At 45.1% G+C, this 18,258-nt stretch overlaps 1 protein-coding gene across 2 annotated transcripts in view; it reads left to right on the top strand.

Moving 5' to 3' along the window:
- Nucleotides 1-8,091: 8,091 nt before the first annotated feature.
- The window catches only part of Sacs (sacsin molecular chaperone), a 72,970-nt gene continuing 62,803 nt past the window's right edge, over nucleotides 8,092-18,258 (top strand). For both annotated transcript variants that reach the window (XM_087585701.1, XM_087585702.1), the window contains exon 1: nucleotides 8,092-8,231. In XM_087585701.1, the coding sequence (XP_087441827.1) occupies nucleotides 8,212-8,231 (20 nt within the window). In that variant the 5' untranslated portion in view covers nucleotides 8,092-8,211. The remainder of the gene's footprint in view (nucleotides 8,232-18,258) is intronic.

The following is an 18,258-nucleotide window of genomic DNA, read 5'->3' on the forward strand; positions in this document are numbered from 1 at the left end:
CCAGAAGACAAAGGCTCTGAAGTCCACGGCCTTTCACTTCTTCCAAAAAGATAAAAGCTTAAAGTCAGTCAGGCACCTTGTGAGTGGTGACTTAAATTTCACGTGCACCTTTATTTCACTAAACTGCTGAGCACTAGAAAGGAACGCACGGAGAATATTATAGGTCTCTGGGATTTTTGGACATTTCTACACAATAGTAAGTTTAGCATTTTCCCTGTTTAACACGAGGATACATTTAACTGTTAGAAATCCCCAATGAGACAAAGGAAATATTGGATAAAGTGTGCGCACACTAAAATATTATTCACTGTCTGGAACTGAAGCTTAACAGGTATACACATATTAATAACTTTATAATACTGCAGAAGCAAACATTTAACTGTTGGATTAAACAATAGTTGCTTTGCACGTAAGGACCTTAAATTGTTATATTTTATATAAGTACCGCGCGCTAACCGATTGCACCACTGGAGCTCCAAATTGTTATATTTTGAAGCACGGCATGTAAATTTTATTCAGTCTATGTCGGCTCACACACACACACTTATTTTTCCTTATCAGTGCTTTTGTTAGGTGCTTGTGCTGGTGAACACTTTAGGAGAACTCTAGTCCTGGAGAACTTACTTGTTCAACTCATTATAATCCTCAGAGACCCATCTAAGAATGAAAACAGGATAGCCCGAGACTCTGAATAGATTTATGCTGAGACAGACTTGGGTTAGCAAGATGGCTTCTCATCATAGCAGTTCTGACATTTAGCCCCTGGAGCTTCCAGGTTCCTGCTTTTGAAAGGAGACTGAGAACAGATCAGGAACCTAACCTCAGCGGATCAGGTAACGGGACATAGCCCCTGGCATGGTGTTGCAGGGTAGGCTTCTCCAGCAAGGTAGCTTTTAACAACAATAAGTAAATTCTTTGTGGGGTTGGGGATTTAGCTCAGTGGTAGAGCGCTTACCTAGGAAGCACAAGGCCCTGGGTTCGGTCCCCAGCTCCGAAAAAAAGAACCAAAAAAAAAAAAATAAAAAAATTTAAAAAAAGTACATTCTTTGTGTCTTCTAAAAGCTACGTGATATGCACCAACTCTTGCCAAATTTAGGAGATTTTAGCCATATTTATTTTAATGTTATTTTTAGCAGCTTTACCAAGATTGTATCCATATGCCATACAATTCTCTTGTATGTTACGTTTATAAATTTTTATCTGTGAACATAGACAGGGCTTTTTTTTTTTTTGCCAGTGTCAGACCCTGCCTACCACAGTCATCGCTACGTATCACAGAGTCAACTTGAACTTGATTCAAGGTATAAACCTAGGCGTTTGTTCTTATGATGTGGGAATGAGAGTTTCTGCACGTTGGTGCAATTTGTACACCAAGTTGCTAAACTGTTCGCACTGTCGAATGCCTCCTGCATCCACGATCAAGAGCCTGAAACAGAGAGCAGAAGAGGAGTCAGACGGCTTTGAGGAACTGATAGCAAAGGAAACAAGAGAGGCCTGGGTTGCACAAAGGGCAGCTTCAGAACACCAGGAGTTACACTTAGCTGTGTTCCTCATTTAGCCTGAAGTAGGTGTTTCCATGGCCATTCCGTGGAAATCTGTGTGCCTGTGTACACACTAAGTACACTTCACCTTTAGCTCCTTGTTGAGGTGTTGACGTAAACACATTTTATTTCTGCGTTTGATTGCCCAGGTATATGAGGGCAAATCTGGTTGTGGTGACCATGTGTCCTCCAGCCTATGGCCCACGGCACTGACCCTGGTGACACAGGCGGGGCCTACTGTGCTAGATCTTACTCTGTTGATTCATTGGGTGAATTCATCTGACTTTGCCATTTTGCAAAGATTCGGTTTCAACCTGTTCATCTCTGCTGACTCATGCTTTGCTGTGTCCTGAGAGGATAGGTCAGTCTTTCTTGATAGATCAGTGGAGGCCAAGGGCTAGAAGTCTGTCTGCCTTTGGCTTCTTGCTACTGTATTGCAGACATTCGAAGGGAAGCTTTTGTCATGCCCAGCAGGGTTTACTGCTTGCAAATTTGTTTACACTGTGGAATTTTAGTGTTATCCTCGGATAAATGTGTACACTACTCTCAGGGGAGGGCCAGGTGCAATGCTACACCCAGTTGTTATAAATGGGTTAGCTGCCTGCTTCTGGGGACACTGGGGCCGTTTTGATAGGTTAAGCCGCAGCGAGCTGTAGCTGTTCAGCATGGCAGCATTTGTGAAGGGCCTCAGGAGAGGCTACCCCTGCATCCCACCTGAGTCCTCTCCATACATCCTCTGCTTCGCCAGGTCCCCAGTGTTTCGAGTCTATTTAAAAGGCTCTGCAATGTAACAGAAACCCTAAATAGGATAAAGCGCTATGGTGGCTCTAGTTATGTTTCTGTGCCAATCCCGTAGGAAGGCCTAGCTTCTCGTTTCCTTGGTAACAGCCAAGTGTCCGTGTTGTAGCTTCTAGGAGGTCAGCGTTGACCTCGATGTTTCAGTTCATTTTATTGCAGCCTAGACCCTTTTTGTCTTCCACCCACTACGCACTGCTTACCTCTACGGAAGCACGGCCTTGGATTCGGGGATCCTGGCCCATTGGTTACTGATGGTGCCTTAAGCACCGGGACTCCTGGCTGTTTGTCTCAATCGGTGTAATTCACAGACACTTTCGCATCAGTTAGTGGGTGAAATTGGCATGTCTTTCTTCCTACTCCCCAGATGAAAGCACACAGTGCCAAACCTTGCTGTGAAGCTCAGGTTGCCAAAGTGGGATGATTCTGCTGAGAAGGCAGAAGGGGCGCGGCGTAGACACGATGCTAATGTCAACAGTGGAGAGAGGCTCCAGATTTCGGAGCCAAATGAATGACCGATTCAGCAACTGGCCAGGAGGAGTGTCCACCTCATTCCCTCACAGTCACCGCAGGGCACCCCGTTGTTTACGCCTTGAAGGAAGAGTGTGAATTGGTGGACAGAAACCGTCCCCATGCCATTTCCTCGGTACGTGGGAGGCAATGTACACAAGTCCAGACGGCGGCATCTAGAAGTTGCACTGGATACGCGCGCTCTGCTAGGTGCTTCCAGACACAGTTCAATAGCTTTTTTATGGAGACATTGTTCACGGGCGGCACACGGCCACGTGTTACAGATGTAGAAAACTTAGGCACAAAGAGATTGTAGGATTGGCAAGTGGTGAGAAGGCTCCAGAAAGTTATATGATGCTTTGTTCTTGCCCAAATGATGGGGACCAGCAGCTTCCCTCTCCTTTGAGCGTTAGAGGCCATCTGAATGCCTGGGTGATCCCGGGAAACTGGCAGGGTGTTCTGTGACGGATCTCTGGTGCGCTGGCCCAGTGCTCGCTCTCAGCCTTGGTTCTAACTTCCTGTTTCCTTATGATCAATCCTCATGGCGTCTGCCAACTTCAGTAGCGTCTTTCTAGAACCAACTCTGTCCCCTTCCCATATTTTCGTCGGAATTAATCCTGTGACCTTATTTCTCAGCTCTGTAAGTTAAAACTTAACCCAGTCTTCGACCATCCTTCCCTCTGAATGAAATCATGGAAGACTATATACTTCTAAGAAATGCACTGTTCCCAATTCTAATAACGAACCCACAGGTGAGGGCTGTGTATCCAGTCTGAATTATAGGTCTGTGTGCTTTTGTTTTGGCTTTAGGTGGTCACCTGGTACTGCGTTTGTGTATAGAGATGGACTGTTTCCATTCATAATTTGTTTGGAGCTGAGGGTGCTTTGTATTCTGTTGCTACTAAAACACCACAGCCTCGGTAAATTATAAAGAAAAGATCAAGCCTCACAGATCTGGTTGAATGTCAAGTGGCACTTTTGTGTGTCCTTGTTGCTTCTTGCTGGTAGAGTCCCCAGGCTAAGCGGGTCATCATGTGTCAGAAACAAGGAGCGTGTGCGCCTTCTCTGTTCTCAGTCTCTTCTGATAAAAGCTCTAGCAGTCAGTCGTGGGCATCATTCTTGTTCTTTACCACATCAGCTCCCCAGGGCCCCTCTAAACTCAAGCTGGGTTAAGTCTCATCCTTCTACAGGCTTTGTAGTGGGGATGAGACTTGAGCATGTGTTATGAACCTGCATCTGCTCTATTCTGTTTGCCTTTAAAATAAACATTTAAGGAACAAAGCATTTTCATTTAAGGGGAAAAACCCCACCGTTTCACTGCTAGCTTTAGAAAACAGCACTGATCGGCTTTTATGAATGCCAATCAAAATGTCCTGTAAAAAATTAAACTACACCAAATCACTGAGAAATTGTCTTCAGGGATGGGTCTACTATAGCATTTGGTGATTAATCCACTCTAATCTCCCAGGTAGTAATAGTGTGAATTCCTTGCTACCCATTCCAATGCTCTGGATTCCTGAATAAAAGACACACACACATACACACACACATACACACAGACACACACACACAGACATACACACAGACACACACATACACATAGACACACACACAGAGACACACACAGACACAGAGACACACACAGACACACAGACATACACAGACACACATACACACACACAGAGACACACACAGACACACACACACAGACATACACACAGACACACACATACACATAGACACACACACAGAGACACACACAGACACAGAGACACACACAGACACACAGACATACACAGACACACATACACACACACAGAGACACACACAGACACACACACAGACATATACACAGACACACACACACAGAGACACACACAGACACACAGACATACACAGACACACATATACACACACAGACACAGACACAGACAGAGACACATACAGAGACACACACAGACACACAGACACACACACACAACCTTATTTTTACTATGCCTTAATGAGCTCAATGGTTGGGCTACCCCGCAGTCCATGTTGCTAACACCTTCCCTCCGACCCTCCTGAATTATTGCTAACTAAACCTACATTCTATCTTTGTTACCTCAGACCCAGTTTGGGGACCTCCTCTCTTCCTGCAGCTCTCAAGCCCAGATCTGATTCCTTCCCTGACATAGGTAGAGATTCTCCTTTTTTCTCTCTCTCCTGAGCTCCTTGCCCAGGAACCTAAAAGTCCCACATTGTCTCCCTGCCCAGTCATCGTTTGCTGGCAACTTTATTTATCAATCGAAGCCAACAGGAGAGGAGGGCAGGGGCCCTCAGCGTCTTACATGCAGATATGTGGGTTCCCATGTAATTTGAACCAAATGAACACAAGTGGCAATTAGAACCAATCCACAACAGTCTACACTGAGTTTTAAGTTCTCCGTCTAGATTTTACTGATCATCCAGAGATGATGACCCGCTAGAGCTTCCGTGATCACTCCTGCAGACATCTTCTCCAGGGGGAGCGAGGGCAGCTTGGGATATACCGAGTGGTAGAGTGCCTGAGAGCATGTGTGAGGCCCTGGGTTCCGTCATCAGCATCACCGCAGTGAGTAAACACACGGGCACACTGGACACACAGACGGGAGGCCCAGGAGCTGAGTCGCTACATCTTCAGCCTTTCACCTTCCTCCTGGAACGTGATTAAACAAAATCACGTAGTTTCCAAATTTCCTTAACATATTACCAATCCCACCTCCCTTCAAACAGCTCTCACATGTGGTCATGTCTAAGAAGTATAAAGTATTTTGTGACCATTATAGTATAAATGTATAAATAGAAAATTCAGTCTCCTGACTTACTGTCATTGCAAAGGTTTGTGATTTCCCCATTTTGTTTCTTAAAAGGTGAGGCTGTTTCAAAGATTAGTGGTTTTTAAGATCTTCCAACAGGGGGTTGGGGATTTAGCTCAGTGGTAGAGCGCTTGCCTAGGAAGCGCAAGGCCCTGGGTTCGGTCCCCAGCTCCGAAAAAAAGAAACAAAAAAAAAAAAAGATCTTCCAACAGGCACACTCTAAGACAATGTGTGTGTGTATGTGCGTGCGTGTATATATGTGCATATGTATATACTACGTGTAGCTGCCCACATGTTTCTTTTCATGGTTCTGGGTATCCAGACTCTGGTCTTCATACTTGGACAACCTGCACTTGACTCCCTGAGCTGTCTCCCAACCTTAGTATCTGTCTTTCAAACGTGAGATTTTTGTCTGTGTTGACTTGAGGTCTGGATTTTAAGAATGCTTTCTGGGTCCGGCATGGCCGCCTAAGGGGAGGTGTGACACGGTTCCAGCCCCTGCAGCACTGCCAGGCTGCTGGTCCCCATGGTCTCCATGTGTGCTGATGGTTGCTGGCACCCTGAAGCTGATCTGCAGTCTTTACTACTTTACCTCTGATCCTTTTTCCCTAGGGAATATACTCCCCACATCACTCAGAGCTCATCACACCTAATAAATGAAACAGATGGGGTTCTCAGAAATGAGGAATGGAGGTGGTCATGAGGCTATGGAAGACGAGGAACAGTCCCTCCACTTGGCCTTCACCACCATGGGGAAGGATCTAGGCAACATAGCCACAAAAGTCATAAAAACCTACAGGATTCTTTGTAGAAAAAGTTCACTGCTAGACTTGGCCTTGAATTGGCAATCTGGAGGAGACACATATACCCTCTGGCCCAATGACTGCTGCATTAATTAGCCAGGGTGAATTTGGCAACATTAGGATAGAGAATTAAAGTGGCCTCAAGAAAAAGAGGCATGGATAGAAAAAATGGGAATCTATAAAATACGAGCAAAGGATAGATGGGTTTATCTATAGGAGTCGGGCTTGCATGTGATCTAGAAGTAAACAGGATTGGAAGGGGAGTATATGAGGCTATGGAACTGCTAAGCTGAGGAAACAGAGATCAGAGAATTAAAAGACGGAATAGAAGTATATAAAAAGTTAGTACCTTGCACCTTCTCCTAGCTACTTGAAGGACTGGAGATGATGATGCCTGGAGAGATAGAAGAGAGAGCTAACTGTTTTACTTACAAAGATTCTAAAACTTTGTAGGGAGTAATTTTAATTTTAGCAGTCTGTTGTCTTACTGTTTTTACATGAAAACAGTTACTAAAGACCACTGTCTGCTACAGTAGGAAACCACAAGAGCTGTGCCCAGCTACCTGTGAAGAGGAGGCTGTGTAAAACCTATAAGGAAATAGTGCTTCTGCTTTGTGTTTAGTTCTGCTCTAAGAAAGCAGGAGCTGGGATTATTGATCCGGGACTCATAGAATTAGAATTTATGTAAATCCAAGGATTTAAAAAATTATTAACAATGATCAAAGCCTGAGTGATGTAATTTAAAAAAAAATAGAAGACAGGGTTCAAGCTCTGATGAGAAAGGAGGAGGAAAGATGAGAATCCTCAGGGAGCAGAGAGAGCTCCTGAACTGAAAGCTTGCAGCCCCTACTGACTCTGAGCCATTACTGATCAGCCCTGCTGCCTTTCCTGCCTTTCTCAGGACCCTCCTCATGCTGAGGATGGAGCTCAGCAAATGCTGTTTCTCCGAGAAGGTATATGGTGTGGGAAGTAGGATTACAGTAGGGAGAGATCACGGAAAGAGAGCTCGTGAGGCAGGTTGACAGATGCATTTATTATTTCAGAAGCCTCCAGGTCTAGTAACGCAAGTGTGTTTGTTGATGTGTGTTTTGTTGGGAGGCTGGGGACAGAGGGGAATGTCATGCCGGTTGGCAGAGGTGCAGCACAATGATACTTTATATTTAATAGGTCACTCAAGCTAAGGGCCCGGCTGTCTTCTGTGCAGGCTGCGTTCTCGGCATACACATTATTCTTTTCCTTACCTTGTTTTTTTGTTTTTTTTTTTTGTTTGTTTGTTTTTCTTTCAGAGTCCCCGAGATAAAGCCAAGATGCTAGTAGCTCCAGACCTGGGAGAAGTGCTCTCAACGGCAAGCATCTTGTATCTCCTGAGATGAGGGTGGGCGGCATCTGCCCTCTGCAGTTCCAGCAAGGAATACAGAAGAGCCAGAGAGGAGGACACGTTAAGGTTGCCCCTGGAAAAAGCCCAAAACTGCCAGCCAGCTGATACTGGTTTGCTTTAAAAAGGCAACCTTATCAGATCAGAGCAGCATACAGAACACAGGAACAAAACACAATGTTTTCTGATGTCACACGGTGACAGATGCTGGGGAAGACTGGCTTTTCATCAGCCAGGAAGAGCTTCGTTCAGAGTGCACATCGACAAGAAACACAGGAAGCACAAAGGACCCTTAAGCAGAAGGAAGCGGGAACCGTCTATGGTTTGCAAGGACAACTGCTCCAGTGACCATGGGGACCGAGGAGACTAGGTGACTAGTTACTGTTTTAAATGGGATTTATTCACTTATTTATGTGCATGTGCAGTCGTGAGTGTGGGGGACGAGGGACTAGTTTCAGAAGTCAGATGTCTTTCTTTCTCCAATGTGGGTTCCAGGAAGGAAATTCAGGCTATCAGCTTGGTAGAGGGTAAAGGGCACTTTTGTTCTCTGAGCCATCTTGCTGTCCCCACAGTTATTTATAAGAGTAATGCCTGCTCTCACAAGCTTAGGACTAATTTAAAATTATGTTTACTGATTGTTACTGAAATGTATATGGGCCTTTCTTCATTTTGAATGTTTTAAATTGAAATAGAATTACATCGCTTTCCCCCTCCTTTCTCTGCCTTCAGACCCTTCCAGCTACCCTCCCTTGAACTCCTCCCACATCCCACTCCTCATGTTATAGCATGGTTTCCTTTAATAATTATTGGTGTGTGTGCGCGTGTGTGTGTGTGTGTGTGTGTGTGTGTGTGTGTGTGTGTGTGTGTGACTCTGCAAATACATATAAACATGCTGTCCCCTAGTCATATAACAGAGTGGTACTCTTTTATTTCTGTTTCCTTGTTTCTTGGGCTTCTTTTTTTTTGAGACAGATTTCTCTGTGTAGCTCTGGCTGTCTTAGTATTTGCTCTGTAGACCAGGCTGAACCCAAACTCGGATCTGCCTGCTCTGCCTCCTGAGTGCTGGGATTAAAAGCATTTGATACCACAACTGGACCAGAGCGCTACTTGTATTCAAATGGTGTACTGAAGTAACCAGTTCAAAAATTGAATTTTTAGTACTATAAAAACAAGAAAGACTTCACATCTTAGCCTAACGATATCAGCAGATTAAAAGACTTTCCAAATTTTATTTCCCACACTTGAAATACTAAATTAACTTTTTAAAAGCGAACTCGTTTTTCTATACTAGTTTTTGGAGACCGCACGTTAAACAGGAGCACCGTTACTTTGGGGAGTAGCTGCTCTCTAGCATTGTCAAGAGGATTCATGGAACTGATTCTTCCCATGCACCCCAGACTGACCTTGAACTTGCCCTTCCCGCAGTGCTGGGATTACAAGCCGAGCCATCTCATTTAGCTGTTTTTACAGTGTGTGAATGCACACGGGTGCCATCAAATGCAGGCATACTCAGGTGTCTTCTGTATTTACCACAGCAGCGAGAAGTCACCTGAATCAAGTCCTTTACTAGTACCGATGCTGTCGTTAAGCACGAGAGGCATGAGCACAGTTCTCACCACCCATGGCTCTTTGCAGCATCTTGTAGATTTTCAAGAAAAAACTTTCCCAGGCACTTCCATAGTGCCACCCACTCCCTTAATTTTGGAAGTAGACACTCTTACAAATAAAGAGTGAACTGCTCTTGTTTAGCTTAACAGTTGGCCCATTTGTTTTATGAAATTTCATTTGCAGTAATTACGTGGCACCACCTGACACTAACCAGGATGTGTCAATCACCAGCAATGTAGTTTCTCTTGCCATCGCTATCATGGTTGGTAAATTCTATTTGTATCTATATCTACATTATATCTATATGTTTATAAAAGGAAATATGAGTCAAATTTGAATGTGCTTTTTCTGAGGATGGCATTAGATGGGCTGTAGGTACTTTTGAATTCTTCCTTTACTAAGAACCATAATGTCAGTAACCAACAACACACACATACATGTAAGTACATTTTTCTACACACACAACAGTACAGCCACTGACAGCTTCACTCAGCCTGCTGACTGTAGATCCCTCATGTCTCTGCAGGTGTTCAGGCTTGAGCTGATCTGAATGAATACTAACAGAGGCAGTAGGGAAAATTACCGAGAAGAGACAGGCGGAAGGAAGGAAGGTTCTTGCTAAACTGGATCCGACAGAATGATCACATGGTTTGGGTGACAAGGGTGGATTCTAAGGGGACTTAGTGGTTGCTTGCTGAAGCTAGGCCAGGCAGGCTGGAGACAGGACCAGGTTGAATAGAGATGGACTGGAATTTAGTTAAGGAGAATCTTGTCATCGCTCCTCTTATTCAAAGAAATATGAGACGGCCTTCTCCAAGTCTATTCCTCAGCCCATCCTCATGTTTATTGCCGACCATTGAGAGCATCTGTAGAGACTTCAGGGTTCAAGAAGACAGGCATTTAACGAAGGAATTCCTATGAACATCAAAAGAAAGGCAAAGACCTTTGGGATAAATTATAAAGCTAATTTCTGAGTCTGAGGGGTGGCAGTTGAAATTTCTAGATGAGTCAGATGCTTCCTCAGATGATGGAGTCGGGGCACCATGGATCCTGTGGACGTCCTGTTCAAATGTCTCTGAAGATGGAGTGGACGCCAGTGCTAGTCGTGGTCACTGCCTGGAGCAGAGGGTGAGGATGCAGGAGGAGGCTGATGGATGGAGTGTGGTTTTTCAGGAATAATCGGAGCACAAGAGCAACTATGAGTTAGTGGTAGGAGACTTGGGGTGCGGTGGTTAAAGAGCAGAGACCATGTAACAAGAGGATAACGTGTTGTCTGTAGATCCTAAGGTTTGCAAGTAAGAACCAGAATTGTGATAAATAGCATGATGCTAGGACATGTCGTGGGAAAGGCATTTTCTAAGTGTATGGTAAAACTTCTTCAGTAGCTGTAAAATCAGTATTACCTCCCTGTATGTCTAGAGAAAGGTAAGAGCCTTTAGAAGATTTGATACTGTGTTGTACTCTATTCAATATGCTAAATAAACCTTACTAGTCTTATAATAATGACTTTATTAGTCATTAAAATAATAACTTTATTAGACTTATAACAATGAACACTCATTTCATTAGGCAGAGAAAAAATTGGGGGGATTGCTTTGCCTCCTGGGAAATCTCAAGGTCACCTCGAGAGATAGATTCATTTAGAATCTAACTTGGAGAAGGCATAAAAATAATGTCAAAAGTATCAAAAGGTTTGAACATTTAACTAAATGGAATCTTAGTTTACTGTGATGAAAATTTTGTCTACTGAACCAAAGTAACAAAGATTCAAAAGAAGAAAACAGTTATATACAAATAAGCAAACAAACAAACGAACGAACTCCAGAGACTGGAGGGACGGCACCGCACTTAAGAGCGCACGCTTCTCTTTCAGAGGACCTGAGTTCAGTTCCTAGCATCCACATAATGGCTAACAATCATTTCTAACTCCAGTCCCAGAGGCAGTTGTGAGCTGTCCAACAGGGCTGCTGGGAACTGAACTCAGGTCATCTGAAAGAGTAGTGCATACTCTCAACTGCTGATCCATCCCTTCAGCCTCAAACTATAACACTGAACAACTGATAATCACAATTTTATTGTGAGCATGCACATGCACATACATGTATGTTTTTGTGTTCATGTGTGCATGCATGAGCACATGCATGGGGTTGGGGATTTAGCTCAGCGGTAGAGCGCTTGCCTAGCGAGCACAAGGCCCTGGGTTCGGTCCCCAGCTCCGAAAAAAAAAAAAAATGAGCACATGCATGTGGAGGCTAGAAGTGAACCTCAGTTGTTGCTCTTCATGAGTCATTCACCTTGTTTCTTTTGAGGCATGGTCTCTCATTGGTCCAGGGTGTGCTGAGTAGGCAATGCTGGCTTCCCATCATGCACCAGGGATTCAGATCTGGGACTATAGATGAGCATTACTATGTCTAATCTTTTACATGGGTTCTGAAGTTCTTATGTTTGCATGGTAAGCACCTTGTGGATCGAAGCTATTCATAGCTCCCTGATAACCCTTTATTAATAGTTTTAGCAAAATAGGACCTACACATGGTGAATTGCTTGGTATTTATTAGTCAGTGTTGCAGAGAAAACTTTCTTATTTTCTTCTGACACCATCACAGTGTTTATAGGCAGGCTGATTTGTAGTATAAGGTTTTATATTTCTCAAGACAGAGTTGGCAAGTCTATGCAATATAAAAATAAGCTAATACCACATAATCCCGTATGTAGTAATGAGTGTGTCCGCAGTGTGTTTTACTTAGAGATTACGTAGCGCAACTCTAAGTTTGCAAGTTGCAAAAAGATTTTGGAGCCTTTCCAGCAGGCATGTTATGACACTAAAAAGCCTAGCTACCACTTCTAGTAATTTGGCCTTTTAACTGTATACAGCATAGGTATGTCAGTCAAATATTAAGAAAGAGAAGGGGGAGAAGAAAACATAAAACCTGAAAATGAGAAATACACCAACTTTGGTTTGTTTCTTCACTGCTCTGGATGTCCGTGTAGTTGGCTGGCATCCAGCAATTCATCTTTTACTTATGCATCTGTTGTAGCTTAAATTCATAATTTCATTTAAAAGATTTATTTTATTTCTTAGTTCTGTATATGTTTGTGTGTGCACATGTGAGTACAGGTAGCCGCAGAAGCCAGAGAGGATGTTGGGTTCCCTGAATTACCGCTGGTTGTGAGCTATAGCATGTGGATGCTAAGAACCGAACTCCGGTCCTCTGAAAGGTTAAGATGGCTCTTAACCACTAGGCCATCTCTTCAGCCCCTTAACAATAGTTTCAAACGCTTTGCTATATAGTATTGTTGACTGTTAAATTGAATACAGACAATTGAAAACACACCCCTTTTTAAACTCGAGCAGTAATTCCAAACAGGTCTTGTTTACTAAAGATTTACTTAAGTCATCTGAACCTGGAAAATGTTGGAATTCTTTTCTACTGTCTTAGGAAGTTGGGAGTTTCCCTCATGTACGTGTTTCACTGTTGCTGGGCCAGTTTTCACATATATGAGTACACTGTAGCTGTCTTCAGACACAAGAAGAGGGCATCGGATCCCATTACAGATGGTTGTGAGCCACCATGTGCTTGCTGGGAATTGAACTCAGGACCTCTGAAAGAGCAGTCAGTGCTCTTAACCGCTGAGCATCTCTCCAGCCCCTGCCGGGCCGGTTTTAACAGCACCTTGTAAAGGGATTCTGAAGTTAATATGGGGATGCCTTGGTGAAGTAGAAAATCATACATACTAACACATGTACACATGTAAGCACACAATGGCTGTTCTAAGTTTTTATCACAGGTGGCAGGCAGATGACAGTCACTAGATTTTGTGAGGCAGTTGGCTCTCATCTTCATCTGACCTTGCATTGTTTGGTGTTCGGTTTTGTTTGTTTGTTTGGTTTTGTTTTTTGTTTGGTTTTGTTTGGTTTGGTTTTGATGTTACATATGGAGGGTGTTTCCAGATGCTGTTTGTCCTGATACCCAGCTTTGGGGCCTCTGAGTCCTTTTGAGAACCCTGATGGCAGTAGTCTCAAATTCAAATAGCTGTGTGGAATGGAGAGGCTGGCATAGGAGGGAAGGGGTCTGTTGGGTGGGCTGAGGAAGTGGGCGGCAGAATCGAAGAGGATTGGAAGAGAACACTAAGCTGGATGATGGGAGGAGAATGGGGATACAGCTGGTGAAATAGAGCCAGTTTGAGGATGTCATTGGTGGTCAGAGTCATCCTTAGTAAATCAGCCACAAGAAGGGACTTCAGTGAGAGTGTCATGAGCACGGTGTGCACAGTCACACAGTGGGGGTGGCAGGTATTCAGATCTCAGAGGGCTTCCTGTATACTTAATTAAGGGTCCTCTGCAAACAAATACTCAGGACAGCTGTCCCTGCACAAACCCAGCCTCCATGAGCTTGAGTCTCTGATGGAGTCTCTATCTACTCAAAACTCCGACAGCCTCTAGCATGTTCCACTCAGGACTGTGGGGAGTAGATTCACCTCTCATTCTCCTTCCAGGAGATGTCATGGGAGCAATGGCTCAGGAGTATGATCTCCCATTGACTGCCGATCAGTCAGTCAGAAAAGACAACTGGAGTCTTCCAAAGTGTGCATTTGGGGTTCTGGCTCTGAGAGCCCAGTGATGAACTTGATCTTTCTTGCACAAGGCATGGCACCATGATTGTTACAGAGTGCATTGTTCCTGACTCTTGTTACAACAGTGAGGAAGAGTAGGACTGCAGGGACAGGTACGAAAATGGGGGTGGAATGTAAGCTCAACTTCTAAGGCATCGCAGCAGCTGAGTGTCCCAGCCAATGGGCAGTGGGAGGGATCTATGGAAAACCATGAAGGGATTCTTGTTAAACAGACTGCACAGGATTCCTGAGGCAGGAAGCAGAGTATCTAGGCCAGGGGATTCTCCCTGAACTAACTGAATAGTTCCTATCATGACCTTACCATTCCTACTGACCTTAGACAGGACAAAGACAGCCTACCTATTTAATAGGGGTCTATCTGTAGTTGGTAAAGAAACTCCTGGGCTTGGCCCAGAAGAGCCCCTCATCAGACTCACATGGAGGCATTCCCAGCCTCCTCTCCTGTCTTTCTTTGTGTGAGACTTTACTTTCTTTGAGTAGGACCTCAGCGTACTGGGAATTCTCTAAACAGTTCTGTCTTCAGAACCATGCATTCAACTATCACGGATTAAGGATTTGTTTTACACCAAGGCCCTGGATTAGATACAGGAATAAAACTAACACAGACATCAGTTTTTTTATTTTGTCTTTTTTACCCCCAAGGCTGAGGACCGGACCCAGGGCCTTGGGCTTGCTAGGCAAGGGCTCTACCACTGAGCTAAATCCCCAACCCAGACACCAGTTTTAATGAATCTTACGTATTAGCAGGGTGTGCCGGTTGACTTTTGTTTTTTGTCAACTTGACACACACTAGAGACACTTGGGAAGAGGAAAGCTTCATTAAGGAATTGTCTCTACCAGACTGACTTATCTGTGGGGCATTTTTTGATTGATTGATTGATTGATGATTGATTGATTGATTGGTGTGAGAGGACCCAGCTGACTGTGGGTGGTGACACAACTGGACAACTGTCCCTAGATTGTATAAGGAAGTAGGTTAGATAAACCATGGGAGCAAGCCACGAAGCAGCATTTCCCTTAGTTCCTACCTTTGCTCCTGCTTGAGATCCTGCCCTGACTTCCTTCAGTGATGGACTGTGATTGGGACATGTGAGTCATATAAATCTTTACCTTCCTTCCTAAGTCACCTTTGGTCATGGTGTGCACCACATCGACAGAAAGCAAAGAAAAACAGTGGGCAAAAGAGCAGGAGAAAAGGTAATAAGTTACACAGCGTATGGCTATGATGGGACAAAGCGGGGAAACGGGGACACCTGCTGTGGCTCAGTGGGACCAAGAGCCACAGTTTTAAATAGCATAGTTAGACAAGGACACTTGGTGATTAGTGGAGGTGACAGCTGAGCAGGCATTGAAGGCAAGGAGAGATTGGGTCATAAGCTGTGTGGGGAAGAATGTTCCAGTGACCAGGCCCTGGGTTCCTGTAATAGAGAGCCATTCTCCAATGTCCCTGTAGCTGATCTGCTCAGGAGCAGAGGCAGACACTGGGAAGTCAAGCACAAGATGTAACACTCCAGACAAGTGATGGTAGCTCTGGCCAGCAGGCTGAATGTCAGAGATGCTGACCCAATGGCTGTGGGCTGGCCCACTCGTCAGTCTCTCCAAAGAGACTATTTCCTGGGTGCATCAGAATACTGACTATACCTCAAAAGAATGTCAGCACCGGGCTATTATAAAAGTTGTAGTGGTTTTCCCAGAAAAAACAGTAATTTTCATATCCATTGGGTGGCCCACACTTCAGTTTTGACACTAGCTACCCAGAGTTAGCCCAACCCCTGGATATTAAAGCCTGAGTCCCAATGAGACTGTACCCACCTGAGATGTCAGCTATGAACGGATGAGATGCCCCGACCACCTACACGTCTGCCTGACCAGCTGAAACTCAGAGAATGCCTAAGATGGGCCCTAAACCCGGGTTTCATAATCTGTTGAAACAACTTAACCCCGAGGAAAGCGCTCTTCCTAAGACTGCGTCTTATTACTGTAAGGACTCTGTACCTTCTGCCTGCTCCACAAACACTGAACTGAAAGGGACACAGGATGTAGTGTGGAGAAGGTGGTGGCATGAGTCTTTCCTGCCCTCCTCCGAGAATCCTCCCTCCCAGCGCCTTGATACATTCACCAATTACAAACTCCCTTAGCTCCATCGCCTCAGAGTTTGTATTAAGCTTCCATTGAAATAACTCAGTCATTGGCTGTTGGTGATTGAATCCAATCTCCCTTTCATTTTTTTCCCCTTGGGATTTCTTATGGATGGGAAAGAAAAGGGGGCTTAAATACATGGTTTGTTCCCCTGGCTATTAGCCCCCATTTGAGGTCACTGAGAGTCACCTCTGCACTTGCACTGAAGGTCCAAAGGAGCCCTGTGAATAACTAAGTGCGCTCTCCCATTACTCAGCAAGACTCAAAGGCGCTCTGTGCCAGGAACCAGATACTAAAACCAACTACATACGTGTATGCTCCCAAAATGGAAATAACACATCTGCAGATGGGAGAGCGGTCTCTTCACCATGGCAGATCTGCAGCCCAAGAAGCTGAAAAACAGGTACAGACAGGGAGAGGCAGGTGGATGGGCGAGGGCCAAGACATCCTGCTAACCCAGCATGCCGGATGAAGGACAGACACAGAGGTCATTCAGGCTTCAAGCCATGATCAAGTAGCAGTGCCCAGTGCTGGGGCAAGGCTGGGCCAGTGGCTTAGAGATTACTCCATGCCTCCTGGGTCCATGACTAAAAGTAAGGGCAGTTAGTGCGCACCGTGTGTTCGTCTGGCTCCAAGCCTTCTCCTGTGCAACGGGACCCCAACTCTCTTCCTCTGTCATCTGCTTCAATTTTCCCTCAGCTATTTCTGGGTGTGCTCCGGGCAGGGATACTGCACAAGGGTTCAGGGATAAGTTTGTTCATGTTCTTTCCACTTGAGTCTCTTGGCCCTAGAGTCTGCAGCTGGTGTTCTGGGCAAGATGTCATCTCTATGGTCCCAGTGGAGCCCTGGAACCCTAGGCTACTTATCGTGGGCGGGTGGGGAGCAGGCGCCCGTGTGGTAGCCCTGCGTGAAGGCAGTCTTGCCCTCTATTTTTTTATCAAAGAATTTTATTACTATAGATTTACTATAGAAAACAGTTTCATCGTGGCATTTTCCACGAAAGCTTATCCCAGTCACCTTTCCCATATCTTTTCTTGTTCCCCTCCCTCTCCGATCCCTTTCTGCTTTCATGAATATAATTCTTAAATCTACATTCTTCATTCGAGAGAACACACGGGACATTTGTCTTTCTGGGTCTCTGTCCCTTATTGCCTGGGCACTGTGGCTTCACCTTGTATTGTCCCAGGCTCAGAGCCATTGCCCTGTCTGTGGCCAGGAAAGAGGAATGTGGGACCTGCCCTGTCCCTAAGTCTCCCCTTTGCCTTAGAAACAGCCACGTCCAAACAGTGCAAAACAAGCTCCCTGGAAGTCCCCTTCCATCTCTGTGAGGGGAAGAGCATGGTGGACCAGCGTAAGCCAAGCTGCCTCTGCTTGCTTTGACTCTCTGCTTTGCCGTTTGTCGTGGTGCAGACATGAATCTGACCTCCGTCATTGTGAGAAAAGCCATCCTGACAATTCTGTTGAGTTGGACCCGTGATTCCGCACAGTTGAGCTTCTGTCCACCTGCCTCATGGCTCCTTGTCATTAACAGGGAGCTGCCGTGTAAATGCTCAGTCCCCACCATTACCTCATGTGTTTGGATACCTGGCCTCAGCTGGTGGCGCTGTTCCGGGAAGTTATGGAACCTCTAGGATGGTGGCTCAGAAAGAAGTGGGGAGCTACAGTCAGTCACTGAAAGCTTTGCCTGCTGCTGGTTCCCGCCTGAGTCCCTTCATTTTGGTCTGTTGCCGTGTGAGCAGCTACTACACACTCCAGCCTTGCCTGTCTGAAACCCTGAGCCAGAATAGACCCTCCCTTCAGTAGCCTCTGTCAAGTACTCTGTCATTACGACCAGGAAAGTAGCACAGGGAGCTTGTTTGACCGTCTTCCTTGGATGTTGAGTAGACAGCTCTTCCTTGCTCACATGCTTGGGGCCAGCTTTACTGATGCTGACCAACTCTCCCGAGAGCTGCAGCCAGTGAGGGGCAAGGTTTTTGCTATTGTTCTGTTTGTTTGACTAGGGTAGTTATATAGAA

The sequence above is a fragment of the Rattus norvegicus genome, chromosome 15 (assembly GCF_021556685.1).
Source record: "Rattus norvegicus strain SHRSP/BbbUtx chromosome 15, alternate assembly SHRSP_T2T, whole genome shotgun sequence".
In the NCBI taxonomy this organism is placed as follows: Eukaryota; Metazoa; Chordata; class Mammalia; order Rodentia; family Muridae; genus Rattus; species Rattus norvegicus.